The sequence below is a fragment of the Microtus pennsylvanicus genome, chromosome 8 (genome assembly GCF_037038515.1).
Source record: "Microtus pennsylvanicus isolate mMicPen1 chromosome 8, mMicPen1.hap1, whole genome shotgun sequence".
NCBI lineage: Eukaryota > Metazoa > Chordata > Mammalia > Rodentia > Cricetidae > Microtus > Microtus pennsylvanicus.
This window is the reverse complement of record NC_134586.1, coordinates 63,385,105-63,410,842: the sequence shown is the minus strand read 5'-3', so window position 1 is coordinate 63,410,842 and position 25,738 is coordinate 63,385,105. Positions and strand designations below refer to the sequence as shown.

The following is a 25,738-nucleotide window of genomic DNA, read 5'->3' as shown; positions in this document are numbered from 1 at the left end:
ATGGCTGACGTAGAGCAGCAGAAGTGAACCTTCTGCAAGTCCACCTACTGCGGTGTGGACCTGGACCAACCACTGCACTTATCCCATAAGCAGCTGATGTAGTTGTACAGGCCCTATAGAGGCAGTGCCTGAACAGTGGCCTGCTGCAGAAACAGCACTCTCAACTCAACCACCAGAGAAGGAGGCATCACCCACAGCGAAACCCAAGGTGGTGAAGACCTACCTCAGAGACATGATCATTCTGCCAGAAGATGGTTGGCAGCATGGTGGGCATGCACAACGGTAAGATCTTCAGTCAGGTGGAAATCAAACCAGAGACAATTGGTCACTACCTGGGCTAGTTCTTTATCACCTCCAAATCAGTGAAACAGGGCCGGCTTGGTATCCATGCCACTCACTCCCCCCCCCACCTTCTTCATTCCCCTCAAGTAACTGTGGCCAATGAAGACTCACGTTTAGTTCCTGGGGGTGGGGCAATGATTGTGTTGCTGCAGAGATGGCTCAGTGGTTGAGAGTACTACTGCTCTTCCAGAGGACCCAGGTTCAATTCCCCGGATCTACATGGATCATTCACAACTGTCTGAATTCAGTTCTAGAGATCTGGCACCCTCACACACACATACACGTAGGGAAAACACCCATGCACATACAACGAAAACAACCCTTTTTAAAAAAAGAATGATTGTGAGACCAAAATAGCTTAATCAGTAAACGGCTTGCCAAATTGGGATCCTCAGTACCCATATAAGAAGCCACACATGATTACGTGCACTTGGAATCCCAGCACTGTAAAGGCAGAAAGGTATGGATTCTTGGGATTCGATGGCCAACTTAATCAGCAAGCCTAAGGTCTCAATCTCAGTCCCTGTTACAAATAATCAGTTGGGTGACTCCTGAGGAATGGCACCAGAGATCATCTTATGTCCTTCACACATGCACACATGTGCATGAAAACACGTGTACATATATGTGTACTCATGTGGCTGGGGATGTGTCTTAGTGGTAGAAGACATCATAGTTGCTGTGTGGGTGAGGCCCTAGGTTCAATTTGCCATCTAAAAATATAGAGCGGTATTTGCTCTGGGGTCTTTGTTTTGGTGGTGGTTGTTTTTATTATGCAAAGTCTCACTCAGTATCAAAAGACTAACACAAATCCCCAGCTGGTCCCAAACGCATCAACCACCTGCCTCTCCTCATGGTTACAGATGCATGCTATAGGCCTAGGTATGCTAGACTTTTTTGAGATGGAATCAATGTTAGATTAGTCTGTCCTAAAGCTCACAAAATAGCCCAGCCAGGCCTCAATCTTCCCGCCTCACCCTCACCCCTGGTAGGATTATAGGCATGAGCCACCATGACTTGCTGCTCTAAGTTTTTACTAACATGTTTTAATCAGACTATTCTATTCCGAGTCACTAAGGGACTTTGTTATGCATGAATACTGGATTTTAACAAAAAGTTTTGCACATCTATAAATGATCATATAATTTTTCCGTTTAATCTTCCAATGTAACAAATTATTATTATTATTATTATTGTGTTTTATTAAATTTGGGTTGAAACTGGAGGTTTCTCTCCTGCCAGTTCCCAAATACCCACTCTGAGGCTTGATATTAATTACAAACTGGTTGGCTGAGGGCTCAGGATTTTTGCTAACTAGCTTTTCCATCTTAAATTAACCCATTTATATTAGTCTATATTTTACCACAAGGCCCTTGGCTTGTTACCTCACATCTTGCTTCTCTGGCGGCTGCTGGTGTCTCCCTTGAATCTGCCTTCTTTTTCCCTGTGTCTGTTTGGATTTCCCACCTAACTACATTCTGCCCTGCCATAGGCCAAAGTAACTTTTTTATTAACCAACTATAATGAAATATATTCACAGCATACAAAGGGACATCCCACATCATTAGGTTCTCTGGTTTCTTTCTTTTAAGACTAGTTTTTCTTACTCTGTAACCCAAGTCAGCCTCAAACTAGAAGCAATCCTCCTGCCCCAGCCTCCCAAATGCTGAGGTTAGAGGTGTGTGTAAGCTACCATTCCTAACTAACATTATGCTTCTGAAATAAACCTAATTTGGTTATAATATGTTATTTTTATGTCATGTGTATAAGGTTATGCCTGCATGTGTGTCTGTGCACCACATGAGTGTGTCTGGTGCTTGAAAAGGCCTGCAGAGGATGCAGATCCCCAGGGACTGGTATTCACACAGTTATGGGCTATCATAGGTGCTGGGAATGAACTTGGGTCCTCTGGATGAGCAACAAGTGCTCTTTACTGCTGAACCATCTCTCCAGTCCATGATGAGTTATTCTTTTCACATGCTCCTATCTTTAATATTCCTCTCTTGTTTGGGACTTTTATATCTAAGTTCACGAATAAAAATTATCTTTGTTGTTAAATAATAAAATCCTGGCTTGGCTGTAATGTAAAAGCGGAGGCGGTTACGCGAGGAAAAGACACAGACATGCGGCGGTCCCACGTGGGTGCACTTTAATGGGGGGAGGGGCAACAGGCAGGTACAGGTGTGTGAAACACTAGGAGAACAAGGGGGGAAGGGAAAAGAGGGCGAACTCGTAAAGACCTTCGCTTTTAACGGGGAATGCAAAGGCTTCTGGGAAATGTCCGTATCCAGGAGAATGCTGGGAACTGTAGTTCGGCAAAGGAACAACAATCTTACTTTTCTCCTTTTTATTAACAAAAAATGTTTTTTGACAATTTTATATATGTGTATAATGCATTCTGGTTACTCTCCACCCTATCGTCTTCTCTTATTTCCTTCCTCTTTCCCATGTTTACTAGTTTTTGTTTTGTTTGGTGTCCCACAGAGTTCAAGTAGGGTCATCTGTGTGATCCTGAGCTTAGCAGTTCATATATAACTGGTGTTTTTGATCTTAGCCATTCTGACTGGTGTAAGATGGTACCTCAGAGTTGTTTTGATTTGAATGTAGAATAATGAAAATAGATCCCTATCTATCCCCATGCACAAGTGGATTAAAGACTTCATTACAAATCCAACCACACTGAACCTGATAGAAGAGAAAGTGGGAAGTAGCCTTCAATGCATGGGCACAGGAGACCACTTCCTAAATATAACGCCAGTAGCACAGACACTGAGAGCAACAATAAACAAATGGGACCTCCTGAAACTGAGAAGCTTCTGTAAAGCAAAGGACACAAATCAATAAGACAAAAAGGCAGCCTACTGAAAGACATTTGTTCAACTATGTCCATAGCAGCATTATTTGTAATAGCCAGAACCTGGAAACAACCTAGATGCCCCTCAACCGAAGAATGGATTTTTTAAAATGTGGTCCATTTACATATTAGAGTGATCCCGTTTTATGAAAGCCAGTCGTTTCTTTTTCTTTTCCTGTAGGTTTAGAACTATCAGTTATTCAAGTGGTGGCTACAGTTCCGCCCTGGTGTGGCTGCCATGAATCGAAGGAGAACTGGTAGTAGAGGGACCGCTCCTACCACGAAGATAAGTCCCCAACCCCCGAGGCTGCTCATTGTGCACATCGCTGCACCCTCCTGGGCCCACATCTGCCCCAACCTCTGTGAGGCCTTACAGAACTTCTTCTCCATCGCCTGCAATTTGATGGGCCCCAGCCGCATGTCTCTGTTCAGCTTATACACAGTACAAAACCAACATGAGTGTGTCCTCCCGTTTGTGGTAAGTCTGTCTGTACTCATGGTACCCCGAAAGCAAATGAGATTTCCGCAGCAGAGCCCGCAGTTGTTATCACCTACAGTGAAAACCACATTGGTCCCTCGTTTCTAGTCAGCCCACTTGAACCAGTAGTCATCCTGAGGGGAGGGGTGCTGCCAGAGGAAAGTCTCTGAGCTGGTAATTTGGGGGTTGAAAAAGGCTGCATACCATCCCTCTCCTCCAGGAGAGAGCAGAGACCTAGGCAGCTGCAGTTCCTTGAAATGTAAACAGCTAGATCCTTTTGCCCTCTTTGAAATGTAAACACTTAGAGAAGTTTCTAAATCTCTTTGGAGGTCTGGCTATTCAGTCACTCTGTTTCTCCAGAACTTGTCCTGGGGCGAAACTCAAGGCCCTAATTCTCTCTGCTCAGAAAATCCTAACTGCAAAACAGAAACTATTTTCCCTGTGCTACACTTGGTTGAAACTTTAATTCCTTCAGGTAAAACACTTAAGGATCTAGAAGGAGTGGCTGAGACCATTGTCTTTACAAAGCTCCCGCACAGTTAACTACTCTCCTCCTCAAAGAAAATTCATGTCTTCCTGTTGTCTTAGACAGAATTCAAAATCACAACATAATTCAAAATTACAAAAGCCTTCTTTGAGTCACTCTTGCTGCTAATTCAGTGGACATATATTTTGTCTTTACGGTAACCAAAGGAAGGAATTTCACAGACTTGTTACTGATTGTGTGTGTAAGACTGAACTAGAATCCACTCGTTTTTTAATTAATGTCTCATGCTCCTCATTCAAAGTGGGAATATAATATCTCTTTCGGTACTATAAGGTATGGAAATAATACACATCTGTTTGGGTTTGCTTTCTACTGCTGTGATCAAACACCATGACCAGAAGCAACTTGGACGGGTCGGTGCAAAAACTACAGTTCTTGTCTTAAAGGGAATAAGATAGTTTATGCTGAAGCCATTTTGAGTGACCAGAGTCAGGGAACACAAATTCAAGTTACCCCAAATTACATGTTCCAATGTGGAAGCAGTTTTAGGAAGTTTTATAGGACAAAAAAAATTATAAATCAAGGCAAGTTAAAAATAAACTGATGGATTTACCTGAATACTGTTACAGACAGGTGGGGGAAGCTTTACTGTAGGCCCAAGAGTTTATCTAATGTTGTTCTTAGTCTGAATTGGTAGAAGCTCAGTGGTCTGCTAAGTTAATAGATACTAAAGGCTTTACTCTATTCGTCATAAGATGTTAATGGCCACACAGAGGCGGGCAAGGAATGGTTTCCAGAGGGCTAGAACTAGTCCACAATAAGGTTATTAGCCTTTGGACTTGCAACATTCCAATCTTTATGTGGTACTGAAATTCTAAGCAGTCAGTCAGTCTCTGAAGACACAGCTTCTCCTCAGGAGTTCTTGTTCACAGAGAAAAAAGGTTTGTTGGACTTACATGTTCGGATCACAGTCCCTCCTGAAGGGAAGTCAGGGCAGGAACTGAAGGAGAAGCCATGGAGGAGTGCTGCTTTCTGATTTGTTCCTCAAGGCTTGCCAGTCTGCTCTCTTATACAAGTCAGGACCAAGCTGCCTAGGAATGGCACCATCCACAATGGGTCGGCCGTTCCATGTCAAGTGTCAATCAGGAAAATGTCCTACAGGCTAGTCTGACGAAGGCATTTTCTCAACTGAGCTTCCCTCTTCCAAGATTACCCCAGCTTCTGTCAAATTGACAAAAAAAAAAAAAAAAGGGAAGGAAGGAAAAAAACACTAACCAACACAATTGACCTCTTGCCAGCTTTATATTTTATGCTTCTTGGGTTACAGCTTTGTAAAAATTTAATATACTTGGATTACTTTGATTATACTTTGGGTTTATAGAACCTGGGTATTGTGTCTCAAAATGAATCCTACAGGAAAAGGTTTTTGGGGTTTTTTTTGTGGGGGGTTGTTGTTATTGTTTGTTTCTTAGAAAGGGTTTCTCTGTGTAACCACCATGACTGTCCTGGAACTCGCTCACGTAGACCAGGCTGGTGTAGAACTCACAGAGATCCAACTACCTCAGTCTCCAAGACCACCCAGTCGGAAAGGATTTTATATAAACTCTCAAAGTAATTAGTCTAGTGAGTTTGTCTGTACATTGTTGTTTCAGCTGGATTGGGATAGAAAATCATTAAAAATTAATTAAGGGGATGCTGGAGAGATGGCTCAGTGGTTAAGAGCACTGCCTGCTCTTCCAGAGGTCCTGAGTTCAATTCCCATCAACCACACGGTGGCTCATAGTCATCTGTAATGAGATCTGATGCCCTCTTCTGGCCTGCAGGCATACATGCAGACAGAACACTATACATAATAAATAAATACATCTTTTAAAAATTAAATTAAATTAATTAAGGAGTTCAATTGATACTTTCTACAAGTTGAGTAGAATTTGATTCCTCAGATCATTAACTTTTTCTGCCAGATTATATGAAAATGTGGTGTCTTAACATAATAAACATTTATTGTTTCATGATTATTGTGAGTTAAAAACGTACAAGCAGCTCAGGTAGGTGGCTCAGGCATGGAATTTCTCATGAGGTTGTTTTAAATATGGCAGCTATGATTGTAGTCTTCTGAAGCTTGACTAGAGCTGGAGGAGCAGGTTCTAAAGCAGAATATTCAGATGAAAAAAAGTTCATGTTTCCTCACCACCTGGATCTCCACATAGAGTTATTTGCATGTTCTCATCTGAGCTCTTCCGCAAGCAGTTGAGAGAGAGAGAGAGAGAGAGAGAGAGAGAGAGAGAGAGAGAGAGAGAGGAGAGAGGATATGTTTTATGTCCTGGCTACAAAAAGTTCGCTTCTTCCACATTCCATTTATCCGAAACAAGTCACTGTTCCATCCAGGCAAAGCAACAAGAACCAGATGCACCCTCTTGCCTGGGTAACCCAAAGGAAACACATGACAAGAGGCTGTGGAGGTAGTTCACAGTTAAGGAGCTTGCCTGCACCAGCTTGAGACTGAGTTCAAGGGCCTGTTTGGAGCATGAGCACACACAATTAAAGCTGGTCCTGCTGGCTCAAGGATGAGGACCTGAGCTTGATCCTGAGCCTTGAATAAAAAGCTGGGTGTGGTGTGTGCTTGTTACCCCAGAGCTGGGGAGGCAGAAACAGGAGGGTTCCTGGTGCTCTAGCACAGTCCAGTCAGCATGCCTCGGCTCCCAGGGAGACCGGGCTCAACAGGATAAAATAAAAGGGAGATGGCTCCTATAATGACGAATCTTGATTGTCAACTTGACACACCTAGGAAGAAGAAACCTTCACTGCAGAATTGCTTCCCTCAGATTGGCGTGTGGGAGCATTTTCTTGATTGCTAACTGCTGTAGGAGGACCTAACCTCCTGTGGGCAGTGCCTTCCTGGGCAGGTGGACTGTGTAAGCCAGTCAGGTAGCTGAGCAAGTCAGTGAGCAGCACTCCTCCAAGGTCTTCACTTCGGTTCCTGAGTTCCTGTCCCAGCTTCCCTCAGTGCTGGACCATAAGCTATAAATTAAAATAACCCTTTCCTCCCCCAAGCCGCTTTTGGTCGTGGTGTTTATCACAGCAACAAAAAGCAAACTAGGACAGCGTCTGAGGCGTGACACTGGAGGTTGACCTCTGGCCTCCACACACGCGGGCACACACACGCGCGCACGCGCATGCGCACACACACACTTCTCAGGACACTGTACTCATCACTTAGTACAGTGAGGGGAACCTTGGGCTGTCACAGTCTACTCCCTTAAGTTTCCAAGCCTCAGCACAGAAGAGGAAACCAGGCAGGTGCCAGCCATCCTCTTGGGTCTAGAAGTGGGCTCTGGAGCTTCTAAGAGACCTAGGTAGCTAGAGGAAAAAGAACTATATATGGGAATGGAAAGAGAATTCCCGTTTTCCCTTTTAAAGGAAGCTCTTTAAGGAGCTATATAAGTCAGTCAAGTTGCAGGCAAGAACAGATGGCATATCCAAGCTGAAAATTTTTCAGAGATACAGAAAGAGAATATTTGCAGAAGTGAAGGCAGTTTAGGCAGAGTCAACAAAAGAATCAGGCCTCAGCCAGGCCACCCAAGACAGCTGCCTTGTGGAATCTGGGACCTTTGTTAAAGAAAGCACAGTGACTCTTGTTAAAGCGCCATAGATTTTATTCAGGACCACTGCAGTAGGTACGAGGACCTTGACAATGAATTTTGCTGTGGAGGAGAGCCTGAGCTCACCTAAGTACAGCATTGGTACGTGGGGCTCCCGCAGGTAAATCCCCAGCTAGTGCCTCCGATTGGACAGGCTTTTTTAGAAGGAGGAGTGTGAGGAAACACACGGAATTGGTCCCTAGAGATTGGCCTCCAAGAATACAAAACCAGGGAGAGAAAAGTGGATAGTGATCTGGAAGGCAAACAAAAACTTGCCAGTATCGAGTGCTGTGATAATTTTTCTTCAGGTGGCTTTGTCTCCCTGCTACTCCCAGCATACGTGGCCGTTTTTAAATCAGTTGATCCCTTAATCCCTCCATTAGGAAAGGCGGGCAGTTTTATAGTAGAAACCTTGAAGTGGTCAGGTGTTTCACTAAGCTGGGAAACAGCTGATCTGCCAAGTGCCAAAGGAAAACCACAGGAATGGGTTGAGGCTAATTGTCTCCTGAAAGCGAGTAGCCAAGAGTGTGACCTGGGCAAAGTGCCTGCTCCCCCATTCCGATTGCTGTTGGTGGTGCTGGTGGTAACTGTTTATTTCATTAAAGAATGAAATAAACACCTTACAATGGTGTTATTCTGTCAACCAGCCTGGCCTGAGGATCACTATCTGGTTCAAGCTGGCTTCAAAGTTGTGACAATTCCTCCAATTTATTCCACCGACTGCTAGGATTACAGGTGGGAACAATCCACACCCAGTTTTTCCATTTTTCTCTGAAGGGTTGAGAGATGAATACATTGGCACAGATCAGGCTCACTGTTGAATGAACCCCAGACAAAACACTTTGGTGGTCTTATCAACCTGGGGTTGGAGAAAGCAAAGAGGAAAGGCTAGCAGTAGAAAAGAACCAAGTCAGGCTAGAGAAAAGTGTATTCATTTCTCCATTTCTCTCAGAAAGAAGTCTTGACAGAAGCCCTTGAGGAAAGTGTAGCCGTAGGCCTCAGAGATCTAGGAGCAGGTGTCAGGGTGAGGGACACAAATCTCCCAAGAACAGCCTGTGCCAGGGCACCCTAAGTCCTTGGCCACGTCCTTCGAGGAATTGGCTGTTGCCAGATCCAGGATGGAACCTGCTGTTTCTCTTCCACCACTACCCCATGAAACCTGCCAGGTAGAGCCTTTTCATTGCATGTAGTCAGTCCTGAAAAAAAAAAAAAAAAAAAAAAAAAAAAAAAAAAAACTTAGGACTCCCCACCAGTACTCAGGAAAGATGACAAGCCAAAATTTCCTCCCTGGAGAACAATAAACTCAATGCTAGTTAGAAACTCAAGAAAATCGCAAGCATGATGTGACCACATTATGTCTACATCATGGATGGACCAACAATCCAGTCTACAGGAAAACAGGCTCTTAACTCCATTTTTACTGCACAATAAAAACAGCTGACATTTCCTATCTGCAGGGACACCCCAAAATGTAAATGCAGAAAAATACTGAATGGGGGAACATATCCAGGACAGACCCAAGATTACCCCTCACATTTAATTTTTTAGTATCATCAAATAATTCTGAACCTTTTATAAGGAGTAATGACACAGAATTCATAATTAAAATATTAGAATTCCTTTTATAGCCATTGTGACATGAATATAAATAATTCTAACCCAGATGATTAATTTCCCTCCCAAAGAAAGATTCCAGAGGAATGTCCCTATAATGAAACTCTTCCTAATTCCTTTAAATTTTCCATTATAAAGAATTATTGAAATGTTGCATTGTCTACAATGAGGTATTAGGGTTCAGAATGCTCTGGTCTGCCTGTAGTGCTTACTTGGTCATGCTCAGTAGCTGGCATCTGATCATGTCACGCAGCAGGTAAGAGTACGTTCTAAGAGCGACGCCATGGATGACTGTACTGAGAGCAGCAGGAGAGGGAGGAGAAGGCAGGGAATCAATACTGCTAGAGAGACGATTTGAAGGAATCAGATAAACATGGAGTTCTGAGGACAGAAGCCACAGCAGGCTCAAGTCTCCCTAGTGTGGCAAGAAAAGCGGATATAAAAGGGAAAATAAAGTACACAGTGCAGTGATTTTTCTGAAAGCTATGAAACACAGTGTTGGGGTTGGAGAGATGGCTCACAAGTTAAGAGCACGCACTGCTTTTTCAGAGGACCCGAGTTCAATTGCCAGACTTCACTTCAGGGAATCTAAAGTTCTTTTTGTTTTGATTTTTCAAGACATGGTTTCTTTGTGTAGCCCTGGAACTCACTCTGTAGACCAGGCTGGCCTTGAACTCAGAAATCTACTAGCCTCTGCCTACCAAGTGCTGGGATTAAAGGGGTGTACCACCACTCCCTGGTTTAGGAGGAAAGCTCCTTACTGACTTGCTCCCCTTGCTTTCTCAGCCTTTTTTTTTTTTTTTTTTTTTTTTTTTGGTTTTTCGAGACAGGGTTTCTCTGTGGCTTTGGAGCCTGTTCTGGAACTAGCTCTTGTAGACCAGGTTGGTCTCAAACTCACAGAGATCCGCCTGCCTCTGCCTCCCAAGTGCTGGGATTAAAGGCGTGCGCCACCACCGCCCGGCTCAGCCTAATTTTTTACACAACTCAGAGCTACCAGTCCAGGGTTGTCACAGCTCATAGGAGGCTAGGCCCTCCTACATCAATCGTTAATCAAGAAAATGCCACATAGACAAGCTAATAGACAAATCTGAGGGAAGCAATTCCTCGATTGTGGTTTCTTCTTCCCAGGTAACTCAAGTCTGTGTTGATTTGACAGAAGCTAGCCAACATACTGGGTTACTAAAGATTTGTGTCTTTGATTCCCTTTTCTCTGCAGCAAGTGAGAGGGAACTTCGTTAGGTTGCAGACCTGCATCTCAGAGCTGCGCATGCTGCAGGTAGAAGGTTGTTACAGACCCCATCATACCTTACTGCCACTGGCTGTAGAGGATGGGCTCCAACAGTTCAAACAGTTCAGCAGATACATGGCCACCAGTGCTGCGCAGCCCAGTACTTCCCTGGAGGTAAGTGATGCTGCCTTTAGGGCACTAAGCCATTTTCCCATTTCCATCTGTGAAGGTGTTTCATATTTATTATCCTTATGTTGTTTTGTTGCATAGGCATTGAATGTGATTTCAAGGCTAAAAATGTTCAGCTACCTGCAAGTAAAAGATTATTTCCCTTTCCCATAACCCATAATGAATTCAGTCCTTTTTTTCTTTTCTCCTCAGTACTTTATCCTTTTTTTCCTGTGCATGTGTATATGCATGCACACAGGCATGCACGTGTGTGTGTGTTTGGGTGTTGTGTTATGTGTGTGTTGGATACTCAGACCTGGAATTATATGCAGTTGTAAGTTGCCCAGTCAAGCACTGGGAACTGTTTAGCATGAATAATAAAAACCCAGAGAAAGATATTGGGGTTCAACCTGAAAATCAGAAAAGCAAAGCAGTAGCCAAACCACTAGAGAGCTCTTACCTCTATGAAATTTTCAGACTAAAAGAGAGCAAGTTCCTGTCTCATCCTACCTTATATTCCTCTCTAGTACTGGGATTAAAGGTGTGCTCCACCACTGCCCGGCCTCTATGGTTAGCTAGTGTGGCTGCTGGGATTAAAGGTGTGTGTCATCACTGCCTGGCCTGTATGGCTGACTAGTGTGGCTCTTTTGTGTTCTGTTCTTTAGGCAAGTTTTATTTGTTAAAATACAAATAAAATATCACTACATTTCCCCCTTTTTGTCTGAAATGATAAAGAAGGCTATAACTAATATAAGAAAAACTATATACAGGCAATAAATACATCAACCATGTCTAGTCCTTTTGCACTTAACGAATTCAGAGAAAATACTCCATATCTATCCTATTGTGGTGAGTCCAAAGTCTTGTACCTAATTTACTTTCTATTATAACTTGCTTTCTATGTCTGGTAAACAAGAAAAACTGTAACTATATTGTCTTCAACTCCCTCAGAAACCCAAGAAAGAAATAATATTAACTGAGTAAGCAGGAAGTGCAAGTAAGAAAGTTCTAAAAACTGTGAGTAATGACAAAAACAGCTGTCTTCCTGGACAGTCACCTGAAGTTTGTCTGCAAAGTTGGGGCATCCATCTTCGGCCTACAGGCCTAGCATATCAACAGACTTTTCTGTGAAGCAGGATATTCTGAAGGGCTGTCCCTCCTTGTCTTGACACTGTTTGGTAGTCACTTTCTTTTGTGTCCTGCTTGTCCAATAAGGACAGCATACTGTCAGCAGTCAAGACAAGGGCACTTTCTTGCCCAATGGCTTACTTTTGCCACAAAGAAAGTAAACTCCTTGTGTAGTTCTTCAGTGCCCAATATCTTCTCTGAAGTGGATTGGTGCTGCCAGAAGCAGACATGTCTCATTATCAAAAAAAAACAAAAACACAACAACTATGCTATTAAAACATCTTAAATGCCATATTCTGTAGATCTCTGAAGTGTTTGAAGATAACCTGTCTATCTAAACTATATCTTTGTTTGACCTTGAAAACATACTTAATGTGACTACAAGTTCAATTATAATAGGTGATTAACTACTAACCTGCATTTCCTTATTATCCTAAACAGCTGGTAATAATAATTTTCTTTTCTTTTCTTTCTTTTTTTTTGGTTTTTCGAGACAGGGTTTCTCTGTGGCTTTGGAGCCTGTCCTGGAACTAGCTCTTGTAGACCAGGCTAGTCTCGAACTCACAGAGATCCGCCTGCCTCTGCCTCCCAAGTGCTGGGATTAAAGGCGTGCACCACCACCGCCCAGCCAATAATAATTTTCAAGACTAGAGATTTACGTTACATTGTTAAATGTACAATTGTAAAATGTACAATAGGTACAATAGCTTGAACTAGAGTAGAAATGATGTACAATATGTTCTAACAAAATAATAATAATATCAAATATAAAAAATTTGTATATATATAAATTGTATAAAATCCAATCCAGTATAAAACTAGTAGTTACTCTTTAAAAGTAAATTCAATAATCTACCTTTTTATCCTATCCTATCTATATTCCCCCTGTTTTCCAAAACAAGAGCTCTGAATCTAATCTCCTTTGTTCAACTTTTCTCCTGACCGTGATAACAACTGGTAACCAACCCCCCTAAGTAGTGCTAAATATCCATAACCCATTAAACAACCAAAACCCACCACCCCACCTCTTGGGAATGTGGGTGTTGTATTTTTAAATTTACTTCCTGCTGTCTGGGGATGAAGGTATCTTTAGGGGAGCCTGAACAGAAAAATTAACTGTCAAGTCCTGGGAGAGGTGGCTGTATCATTTGTTGTCCAGGCTCTGCATAATGGAAAAGTGTAGGGTCTGTCTCAAGTCCTGGTTAGAGCAGTCTGTGAGGCTGGATCATCTTAGCCAGCCACCTCGAAATTGTTCTGAGCAGTTTGTAGTACAAAACCAATCTTAAATGGTTTTTCAGCTTAGTGGTGTTATCATAGTCCTGGATGAATTGTCATTGTGAGGCTCCATCCTGTTTGGAGACTACAGAAGTCGCTGTTAGACATGCTCATAGTTCACTGCAAAAGACTGATAGAAACTCAAACCTGAAACCATGTACAGGAAGGTAGATGAAACTTTTTTCTAGAATTAGTTAGTACAGTAATACCATGACAAAAAGTTATATATTTATAATATATATATATAAATTTAATACCTTAAGAAAAGCTGTTAAAGAGTTGATATGAAACCAAAGGATTATGAGATTAGTGGCAATAAAATAGTCCTTAAATATTTGTTTTTCTTCTGTCACATCATGAGACAGAGATTTTAATAAGCATGCTTGGGTTTAGAGAATGAGAGAGCCACGCTCCAACTCCAGAGCCAGCTTTATTTATTTTTTTTTTTTTTTAAAGATTTCTGCCTCCTCCCCCCCCACTGCCTCCCATTTCCCTATCCCTCCCCAATCAACTCCCCCTCCCTCATCAGCCCAAAGAGCAGTCAGGGTTCCCTGCCCTGTGGGGAGTCCAAGGACCTCCCACCTCCTTTCAGGTCTAGTAAGATGAACATCCAAACAGCCTAGGCTCCCACAAAGCCAGTACGTGCAGTAGGCTCAAAACCCAGTGCCATTGTTCTTGACTTCTCAACAGTCCTCATTGTCCGCTATGTTCAGTGAGTCAGGTTTTATCCCATGCTTTTTCAGACCCAGTCCAGCTGGCCTTGGTGAGTTCCCGAAAGAACACCCCCATTGTCTCAGTGTGTGGGTGTACCCCTCACAGTCCTGAGTTCCTTGCTCGTGCTCTCTCTCCTTCTGTTCCTGATTTGGACCTTGGGGTTTCAGTCCAGTGCTCCAATGTGGGACTCTGTCTCTGTCTTTTTTCATCGCCTGATGAAGGTTAATATCCTGGGGGATTACTATATGTTTTTCTTTGGGTTCACCTTTTTATTCAGCTTCTCTAGGATCACAAATTATAGGCTCAATGTCCTTTATTTATGGCTAGAAATCAATTATGAGTGAGTACATCCCATGTTCCTCTTTTTGGGTCTGGCTTACCTCACTCAGGATAGTGTTTTCTATTTCCGTCCATTTGAATGCAAAATTCAAGAAGTCATTGTTTTTTACTGCTGAGTAGTACTCTAATATGTATATATTCCATACTTTCTTCATCCATTCTTCCATTGAAGGGCATCTAGGTTGTTTCCAGGTTCTGGCTATTACAAACAGTGCTGCTATGAACATAGTTGAGCATATACTTTTGTTGTATGATAGGGCATCTCTTGGGTATATTCCCAAGAGTGGTATTGCTGGGTCCAGGGGTAGGCTGATCCCGAATTTCCTGAGAAACCGCCACACTGCTTTCCAAAGTGGTTGCACAAGTTTGCATTCCCACCAGCAATGTACCCCTTACTCCACAACCTCTCCAGCAAAGGCTATCATTGGTGTTTTATATTTTAGCCATTCCAGAGCCAGCTTTAATCTTTAATTCTACTGGGACCACAGAAAGACCATTTGCGTTATATGTCTGTAGAGAATAGAAGAAACAAACATTTAGGAAGATTTATGAAATTTTAACCTGTTGGAAATGTGATATACCAATAGGCTAATTACTCTTTTTCTTGAGACATATTTTTCTGGATGATTTGTCCTTTTTCTTGAGACATTTTTTTTTCTGGGTTATTTGTCCTTTTTCTTTGCTTGTCTCATTTGTCCAGTGTTCTTCAAATTTCATAACTGGATACCTCTCTTCTCCTGAAAAGTCAAAAACAAAACCCTTCCCCAATCCTAATTCTGGTTGAGATTCTCTTTTGACAAGTTATACTTGATCAAATTAAAAGCCTTTGTTAGTTTTATAGGTTAATTTAGATTAAAGAAGCATGCTGTTAGATGAACTATCATCTCTTCCCATTAAGAGGTGTCTCTTGTTCAAATCAAATATTTATCAATTTTGATAGTATCCATAACTTTTCTTCTCCTGTGGAAACAAAAGCAAAACCCCTTCCCCAATGTAACACATGTCATGGTTTCCATTCTGAGGTCAACACATCTTTAATGTATATCAACTGAGTTAATTCTGTAGTTTCTTTTCTACTGTCCAATGTCTCTCTGCAGCTGTTGTTCCTTTCTCATTAGCATTTAGAAAATTGAAAGTTAATAAAGCATTATTCAGTCTATTCCTAGGGGTATTTATCATCCCTTTCTGTTTATTTAACATATCCTTTAGAGTTCAATTTGATTTGTCTATAACTGTCTGTCCTGTAGGATTGTGTGGTATACCTGTAATATGCTTTATATTATAATAAGCAAAAAACTTTCATTTTCTTATAGACATGTGCTGGGGCATTGCTGTCTTTATTTGTACAGATATACCCTTGATGGCCATAACTTGTAGCAAATGTGTAATTACCAAATCAGCCTTTTCCTACTCATGGCAGTTGCCCATTAAAAAACTGAATAGGTATCAATGGTGTGGTATACATATTTTGATTTTCCAAATTCTACAAAATGGAACACATCCATCTGCCAGATTTTACTCCTTTGAGTACCCTTTGGGTTACTTCCTCCAGGTATTGGTGTTTGGTATATAAAGAACAAGTAGGACATTTCCTTATAATTTCCTTGGCTTGTTGCCATGTGATAGAAAAGTCTTTTTATAAACCTTTGCTTTTGACATGGTTTTTTTTTTTGTTTTTTGTTTTTCGAGACAGGGTTTCTCCGTGGCTTTGGAGCCTGTCCTGGAACTAGCTCTGTAGACCATGCTGGTCCCCAACTCACAGAGATCTGCCTGCCTCTGCCTCCAGAGTGCTCGGATTAAAGGCGTGTGCCACCATCGCCCGGCTTGACATGATTTTTTAAAAAGATTTATTTATTATGTATACATGCTCTGCCTGCATGTATCCCTGCAGGCCAGAAGAGGATGCCAGATTTCATTATAGATGGTTGTGAGCCACCGTGTGCTTGCTGGGAATTGAACTCAGGACATCTGGAAGAGCAGCCAGTGCTCTCAATCTCTGAGCCACCTTTTCAGCCCCCTGACATAATTTTTTTAATGAAATTTGAAGGCCTTCAGCCATTTGCAATCAATAATTGATCGATTTCTGCATTACCTTGTGCTAGAGGACCTGGCAGACCTGTATGGGATCGGATGTGTGTTATGTATATGGGAATGATTCCTATTCCTGATTATATCTTGTAACTAAATAAATAATATAATCAATTCTATATCCTCTGATATAAATTCAGCAGTTTCAATATGCAAAAAAATCTTTCTGAATATTGTGAATCATTAACTATGTTGAGAGATTCTTTAAAATCCTTCGTACCATAAGAATAGCATCTAATTCTGATTTTGAACAGAATCATAAGGGCTTTAATCCAGTTTACTTAAATTTTCTGATTTGTAATTTGCCTTTCCTAATTTATTTGCATCAGTATAGATTGTGGAGGCTCCAGTTATTGGTGAGTCCCATCCAAAGTGAGGAAGGATCCAGTTAGTTCTCTTTATAAGTTGAATTCTCTTGCTTTTGGGATAGTTGTTGATAATCTCTCCCCCAAAAAAATTACTACAAGCTTTTTGCCAGGGTTCACTTTCTTCCCATAATTTGTCAATTTCATCATTATTAAAAGGTACTATAATTTCTGCTGGGTCTATTCCCACTAATTGATGAGGTCTTAGTTTTCCTTTTTGAGTTGACTCAGAGACCTTTTCCACATAAGTTTTTAATTTTTTACTCAGTTTATGTGGTAAAAAAAAAAAATTCACTCTAAAATAATATCTACCCTCTGCATTAAAATTCCTGTAGGGAAATATTTGGAGGGTAATATGACCAGATGCAGTAAAGTTTTGGATTCACATGACCCACATGTGTCTTCTGTAATTTCTCTTCAAAGTCAATTCGCTCTCAGCTTCATCTGTAAATCCCTGGGGCCATTCAAGTCCTTGTCATCATCTAAGTTTTTGTTTTTTTTTAATTAATCAGGTCATCAGGACCTATCCCAGTAATGTGGGAAATGTCTCCTAGCAATCTTTGGAAATCATTAAGAGTCTTCAATAGATCTCTCCTAATTTGCACCTTTTGGGGTCTAGTTTTTGTAAACCTATTTTATAAGTTAAATAATTAATAGAATCTCCTCTTTATAATTTTGTCAGGAGCAATTTGTAATCCCCACCAAGGCAAAATTTTCTTTACTTTTCAAACATTCTTTCTAAAGTATCTACATTTGAATCAGATAGCAAAATGTTGTCCATGTAATAGTAAACTATAGATTCAGGAAATTGCTTATGTACCATTTCCAATGGCTGAATTACAAAATACTGACACACAGTAGGGCTATTTAACATCTCCTGTGGGAAAATCTTCTGTTGACAGAGACCGCTAGCTCATTTCCCAACCACCCTGACTCAAAATAATCACACAGAAACTATATTATTTAAATCACTGTTTGGCCAATCACTTAAGCATATTGCTAGCTAGCTCTTATGTCTTAAATTAACCCATTTCGAGCCGGGCGATGGTGGTGCACACCTTTAATCCCAGCACTCGGGAGGCAGAGGCAGGAGGATCTCTGTGAGTTCGAGACGAGCCTGGTCTACAGAGCTAGTTCCAGGACAGGCTCCAAAGCCACAGAGAAACCCTGTCTCGAAAAACCAAAAAAAAAAAAATTAACCCATTTCTATTACTTTATGTTTCACTATAAGGCTTGTGGCCTACCAGCAAGGTTCCAGCTAGTGGCTCACATCTTTCTCCTCTGGCAGCTCCATGCCTTCTCCCTGACTTCACCTATTCTCTAAGCCTGGCTATATTCTGTTAAGCCCTTGGCCAAAAGCAGCTTCTTTATTTGCTAACCAATAAAAGCAATACATATATAGAAGGACTTCCCATACTATTTTTTATTTTCTGTTTAGACAAAAAGGAAGGTTTTAACTTTAACATAGTAAAATTACATAAAAGAAAACAAGTATCAAGCAAGAATTACAGTTGCAATAGTTATATCTACATTATCTTTTATCATAACTAAGGAAATTATAACTATCTATTCTTCAACTCCATCAAAGACCCCAGAAGCATATAATATTACCTAAGTTAAAGGAAGTTTATTGTAAACAACTTCCAAAACCCTAGAATTGACAGAGACATCTTGTTGCCTGGACAGTCACCCAAAGTTCTTCTGTATCATTGGAGCACCCATCCTCAGCCTACAGGCCCACAGTATCTGGCAGACTTTTTTTTTTTAAATATTTATTTATTTATTATGTATACAATATTCTGTCTGTATGCCTGAAGGCCAGAAGAGGGCACCAGACCTCTTTACAGATGGTTGTGAGCCACCATGTGGTTGCTGGGAATTGAACTCAGGACCTTTGGAAGAGCAGGCAATGCTCTTAACCGCTGAGCCATCTCTCCAGCCCCCTCTGGCAGACTTTTTTATGAAGCAGGAAATTTGAAGATCTGTTCTACCTTGTAATGGCAAAGTTTATCAGTTGCTTTCTTCTGTATCTTGTAAAATGTCTGGCAGACTCTTTCATAAACAGGAACCCTGAAGGACGGTCTCACCTTTAGGAAGTTCAGCAGTCATTTCTCTGTGGATCCTGCGTGTCCAATTCATACAGCATAAATAACATCAAGCAGTCCAGGCAAGAGTAGTTTCTTGTCCAAATGGCTAACAAACTCCATGAGGAGCCTCTTCAACGCAATTGTCTTTTATCAAATTTTTAATGTTTTAATTTTTATTTTTTACCTACACCACTTCCCAACCACAGTTATCCCTATCTTTACTCCTCCAAGTGCCCCTCTGCCCCACTATATCCCTTCCTCCATTTCAAGAAAGAAAGGAAGGAAGGAAGGAAGAAAGAAAGAAAGAAAGAAAGAAAGAAAGAAAGAAAGAAAGAAAGAAAGAAAGAGGAAAGAAAAGGAAAGGAAAGGGAAAGGAAAAAGCAGGATTCCTAGGGATATCAATCAAAATTAGGCACAAACCCTCATATCAAGGCTGGAAGAGGCAACTCTGTGGGAGAAAAAGGGTCCCAAATGCAGGCAAAAGGAATAGAGCTACCTACTACTCATTCTGTTAGGGATCCCACAAGAACACCAAGCTACATTCCATAATAGATATTCAGAGGACCTATCTCAGACACACACAGGCTGCTTGGTTGTCTCTTCAGTGTCTGTGAGCCCCTATCAGCCCTGTTTACTTGATTCTGTGGACTGTTTTCTTGTGGTGTTCTTGACCCCTCTGGCTCCTACAGTCCTTCTTTCCCCCTCTTCTTCAGGCGGCCCCTGGCTTCACCTGATGTTTAGCTGTGTGTCTCTGCATCTGCCCCTATCAGCTGCCAGAGGAAGCCTCTCTGATGACAATTGGGCCAGGCACTGATAATATGAATATAGCAGAATATAATTAGGAATCATTTCACTGACTTCTTTTGCCAGTTGTATTTGGTCCTACCTTGGGTCTCTGGGATATCCTCCTCCTGGATCCTGCTGTCCAATCAGTGTTAGGTGTAGGATTCTCATGGCATGGGCTTCAAGTTGGACCAGTCATTGGTTATCCACTCCTGTAAGTTCTGCACCACCATTACCCCAGCACGTCTTGCAGGCAGGACGTGATGTATGCTAAAGGTCTTGTAGCTGGGTTATGTCCCAGTCCCACTGCGGGGAGCCTTGTCTGATTGTAGAAGATGGCCGGTTCAGGCTCTGGATTCCCCTTACTAGGAGACTTCACTGTGTCCCTCTTGTAGATTATGGGGGGTTTCCACTGCACTGGTTTTCTACATTGCCTCCCCGGATGCCCCCCAATTCTAGTCATCTCTCCCCAAACTCTCTCCCTTCATCTCCTCCCATTCTGAGCCCTACTGTTCGCATCCCTACTTGCCCCCTGTTCCCCTACAAAATCTATTCTATTTCCCCTTCCAGGAAGATCCATGCCCCCACCCACATGAGCCCTCTTTGTTACTTAGCCTTTCTGGGTCTGTGGATTGTGTTATTATTCTTTACTTAACAACTAATGTCCATTTATAAGTGAGTACATACCATCCTTGTCTTCTGGGTTACCTCATTCAGGATGATTTTTTTTTCTAGTTCCATCCATTTGCTTGAAAATTTTATTGTTTTCAACAGCCAAGAAATACTCCATTGTTTAATGTACCACATTTTCTTTATCCATTCTTCAGTTGAGGGAAATCTAGGTTGTTTCCAGTTCCTGGCTATTACGAATAAAGCAGCTATAAAGATAGTTAAGCAGTATCCTTGTGGTAGGATGGGGGATGGTCATCCAGGTATATGCCCAAGAGTAGTATGGCTGGGCCTTGAGGTAGACTGATTCCCAATTTTCTGAGAAATATTGGTCTTTAATCAAATTTTGACTCAAATTGACTCAGTTTTCTTGGAATTAGCAAATGTCAAAATTGATGCTAATCTGGCTCCAAGCTGAGACAATCTTAAAATAATCTTAAATAAGTTGTAGGTGGATATTCTATGGGTACGTTTGTGAGTGGCTAAAATAGTCTCAGTTTTGGTAACCTCTGGCTGCAAGCAGATGACTTGAAAAGTAATAGTGTGGAACTTCCCATTTCCGGTTCACATGTGAAGAAGTTGGAAGTTGTCACTTTGTCCTAATAATTTTTAAAATGCTCTGCTTCCAAAAAAAAACATAAACCCGATTTATGTGATAAGAATGTGCAATAAGCCAAGCTTGGGAAATTCAGTCTTCCAGTACACAAGAAACACTAATGCGTGGAAACTACCCAAAAGTCTAGTCCATGCGGAGGCCTGGAACCAAAAAATGAGGAAATCCTGACACCTACTGGCCACTCAGCAAAACTCAACCCAAAAGGTGGTTTGCTCTCCACTGTCCACTAGGACACTGCATACCCACAGGTCTGGCTTTGCAGGCTTGAACAGGAGCCTTAACCCACACATCGCATATCAGTTTGCTACAGGAGACGTCACAGGGAAAGAAGGAATTCAAAACCCATCCTCTCAAGGAAGAAGTCCTGACTAATGTTATATAATGTATGATATAGATTGCGTGTTACATATGTATGGGGCATTGAACTTGGAGTAATAAATCAAAGAAGGCACAAACTCCTAACTCCTAAATGAAATCATGAAGCATACAAATAAGCAATATACCACAAAGATAGTCTACAGCAATACTTATTGTAGCATTATTCATAATAGCTGAGCTATAGAGTCAGTCTGGATGTCTCTCAACAGAGGAATGATGGAAATGTGGTCTACGTGCACAATGGAATTTTTTTTCAATGAGAAGGAAGAATGAATGCATCATTTGCAGAAAAATGGATGTAACAAGAAGATATCAAATTAAGTGAATTAAGTCAGACCCAGAAGGACAAAAGTCACATTTTCTCATTTGTGGATCCCAGATTTTATACGAACAGATAAAATCATATGTATATATGACATAAAGTCATAAAGTAGAACCAAACTGTCCTGTGGAATGAAGAGAACTCACAGGGAGGGGAAAGGGTGGGAGCACGAGGGTTCTAGTCAACGTCTCCAAAAGCATTCAAGAAAAGAAGAGGGGAGAATAAAATAGCTAGGTTAAAAGAGTTCACCGAACTACAACTTGTGAGAAATTATCCTTGTGGGGGAAAGAGAAGGAAAACAATACAGATTATAAATGTGTATCTATACCTGAAAAGTAAAACGTATCAAAGAAGAAATATGAAGATAAATGAAGGCATTTCTCTTAGTCTTAACTCATGAAACAGATAACATTTTGTTCAAAATCAGAGCAACAGCATGCTGGTCGTGCATACACACTTATGTTTATAAATCAGTGAGAAGAGTGGCAGCAGTGATGTAAAAGAGGGGTGGAAAGTTAAGATAGTTATTGCCTGTTTGAGAGTCGCGGCCTCTGCTGGCCTCTGCTGGCCTCACACTTGCTGTGTAGCTGAGGGTGGTCTTGAACTTCTGATTCACCATGCCTGGCTCAAAATTATTTCTGTAGCATGCTTATACTCCCTGTAACATAGTAGTGTTATTTGAGAGTGGACCTGGATTAGTCATGAGTATATGTTACAAGCTCTTGGATGACTACTTTGTAAAGTTAGAAAAAAAGTACAGCCAATTGCTAAAAATTGGAAAGAAAATAAAATCATAGGAGCTGCTTAACTAAAATCATCAGAAGCAGTGTGGGCTCAAGGCAGGGCATTTTCCAAGCATGTAAAAAGGCCAGGTTCTATCCCTGCAGAAAAAAAAAGAGGAAGAAAGGAAAGGAGGAAGTGGAGTGAAACAGGAAAAAAGGTATGTGTGACAGACATACAATGGTGACAGTGTAGGTCAGTGCCACAGTGTCACTAGTTAACGTCAGTGACCTAGGAGCCCCAGGTAAAAAGTAGAGAAAGTCAAAATGGATCAAAATAAAGACTTGATTATGTTTCATCTACAAGAAACCCGCACTAGAACTTTCTCAGCCACTAAGAACGCTTGCTGCTCAAACTTGAAAACCTGAACTGGGATTTAGGAAGTATGGAATATATACATATTAGAGTACTACTCAGCAGTAAAAAACAATGACTTCTTGAATTTTGCATGCAAATGGACGGAAATAGAAAACACTATCCTGAGTGAGGTAAACCAGACCCAAAAAGAGGAACATGGGATGTACTCACTCATAATTGATTTCTAGCCATAAATAAAGGACATTGAGCCTATAATTTGTGATCCCAGAGAAGCTAAATAAGAAGGAGAACCCAAAGAAAAACATATAGGCATCCTCTTGGATATTAACCTTCATCAGGCGATGAAAGGAGACAGAGACCAGACTGAAATCTCAAGGTCCAAATCAGGAACAGAAGGAGAGAGAGCACGAGCAAGGAACTCAGGACTGTGAGGGGTGCACCCACACACTGAGACAATGGGGATGTTCTTTCGGGAACTCACCAAGGCCAGCTGGCCTGGGTCTGAAAAAGCATGGGATAAAACCGGACTCACTGAACATAGCAGACAATGAGGACTGCTGAGAAGTCAAGAACAATGGCAATGGGTTTTTGATCCTACTGCACGTACTGGCTTTGTGGGAGCCTAGGCTGTTTGGATGCTCACCTTACTAGACCTGGAAGGAGGTGGGAGGTCCTTGGACTCCCCACAGGGCAGGGAACCGGGTTTGCTCTTCCGGCTGATGAGAGAGGGGGAGTTGATTGGGGGAGGGGTAGGGATATGGAAGGTGGTGGCGGGGAAGAGACAGAAATCTTTAATAAATAAATAAATAAGAAAGAAAGAAAAGAAAACCTGAACTGGACCTTGAAACCCACAGTAGAAAGCGAAAACAACTGAAAGTTGTCCTCTGACCTCCATACTTACTCCATGACACATGTGCATGCGTGTGCGTGCGTGCACGCACACACGTGCACACATACACACACACCCCAATAATAAATAAAATAAATAATTTATTTTATAAGAAGCCCACATTAAATAGAAAGATATATAGAGCTTAAAAGCAAGTGTGTAGAGAAAAACACCAGTCAAAGCAAAAGAAGCGGTATTAATTTCAGGCAAAGAAATGTCAAAGTACACAAAGTTATCAGGGGCAAAAAGAATATTATACAATGGTAAATCCGTTATTCCAAATGACATGACAACTCTTTTTAATGTTTTAACTTTTTTGTTTTTTAACAATTTTTTAAAATATTTATTTATTGTGGGGTGTGGTGGCGTAGACCTTTAATCCTAGCACTCGGGAGGCAGAGGCAGCCAGATTTCAAGGCCAGCCTGGTCTATATACTGGGTTCTAAGATAGCCAGAGCTATACAGTAAGACCCCATCTCAGAAACACACACAAAAACTTTGTTTTATATGTATGGGGGTTTTGCCTGCACATATATAAGTGCATTTCTTGCGTGCTTGGTGCCCAGAAGGCCAGAGAGGGTTCTGAATTCCCTGAAGCTGGAATTGCTGAGGGTTGTGGACTGAGCCCAGTTCTTGAAAGAACAGCCAGTGCTCTTAACTGCCAAGCCATCTCCCCAGCACCAACACAATGATTATTTTTTTATTATCAAAGATTTTATGAATAAAAATAAATGGTGATAAAGTTAAATCAGTCAAGTATATGACACAGTACTGTAAACACACTGCACAACATAGACAATGGCCATTTTACTTCAGCAAAATGGTATCATTTGTCATATAAATATACTGTTTATTAAATTTTACTACATTATAATTTGCTTTTATTTAATTTAAATTGGATTTCACTTCAGCATGATAAGAACTAGAGCCACATAGAATTCATGTCTTGTTTCATGGTGTGCATATTTAGGTAAAGGGCTACTAAAAGCACTTTAGTAGTTTAGGTAATTTTTTCTTTATTTATTCTAATTTAAAGTAGATGACACACTGCGGCTGCTCACTCTGACAAAGTGTTCTCCTTTGTGGTTGTCCTCAGTGACTGGGAAGACAGGTGGCTTCTGTCCAGAGACAACCAGGAGGGGACAGTGAGCTATTTGGAAGCTTCTGAGCCAGGGAAGCTCAGACACCCACACTTAGGGTCCAAAACATGAAGTTAGAAGCGTTCTGGTGTCTCTCTGATGAAGCTGTGCATAACTACAAATGTTGACGGCCTTCCATACCAGATACCACCCTCGTGACAATAGTCATTGCTTGTGAGATGAGGAAAATGGGGTTCGGGAAATTTAGTAATTCATGTAACATCACAGAGCTATAAAATCGCAGAAGCAGGTGTCCCCACCATTGTCTTCCTAGCTACAGAAATGATCGTTTCCACTATAACTTAGCTTCTGAAAGTCACCAGTGAGCTCTGAGTGGAGGACCCATGATCAAAATTCCCCACCGGGAATCTCAGAGAGTAAAATTTGTTAGAATGACCAGACTGAAACAATATTCACCAGCCTCCAAAGCACAGGAGGAATAGGCAAGGGCTGGATTGTTGAGATGACTAGTTTTATGCATCATCTTAGCAGAGCCACAGGATACATCCTAAATAGCTATACATAATTATACATTGTTCTTTTTTCTCCCTTTTATTGAAAATAACTTTTTTCTCACATAATATATCCTGATTACGATTTCTCATCCCTCTGCTCTTTCCAGTTTTTCTCTACTTCCTCTCCCATCAGGTTCACCCCCTTTTTGTCTCTCATTAGAAAACAAACAGGTTTCTAAAGAATAATAATAAAATAATATAATATAAAACAAAGATTAAGACATTGGGGTAGAATGAAGAGGAAGAGGAGGAAGAAGGAAAAGAGCCCAAGAAGAGGCACAAGAAACAGATAAAGACTCAGAGATCCTCTCATTTGAATACTCAGGAGTGCCATAAAAACATTAAACTGAGCCGGGCGGTAGTGGCGCACGCCTTTAATCCCAGCACTCGGGAGGCAGAGGCAGGAGGATCTCTGTGAGTTCGAGGCCAGCCTGGTCTACAAGAGCTAGTTCCAGGACAGGAACCAAAAGCTACGGAGAAACCCTGTCTCGAAAAAAAAAAAAAAAAAAAAAAACCATTAA

At 41.3% G+C, this 25,738-nt stretch overlaps 1 protein-coding gene and 1 pseudogene across 1 annotated transcript in view; both read left to right on the top strand.

Moving 5' to 3' along the window:
* LOC142855342 (small ribosomal subunit protein uS19 pseudogene) lies at nucleotides 1-512 on the top strand (annotated as a pseudogene).
* A 2,922-nt stretch (nucleotides 513-3,434) lies between these two features.
* M1ap (meiosis 1 associated protein) overlaps nucleotides 3,435-25,738 on the top strand; it is an 80,864-nt gene continuing 58,560 nt past the window's right edge. Inside the window, exons 1-2 of the mRNA XM_075982034.1 lie at nucleotides 3,435-3,674; nucleotides 10,633-10,818. Of these exons, the coding sequence (XP_075838149.1) occupies nucleotides 3,435-3,674; nucleotides 10,633-10,818 (426 nt within the window). The remainder of the gene's footprint in view (nucleotides 3,675-10,632; nucleotides 10,819-25,738) is intronic.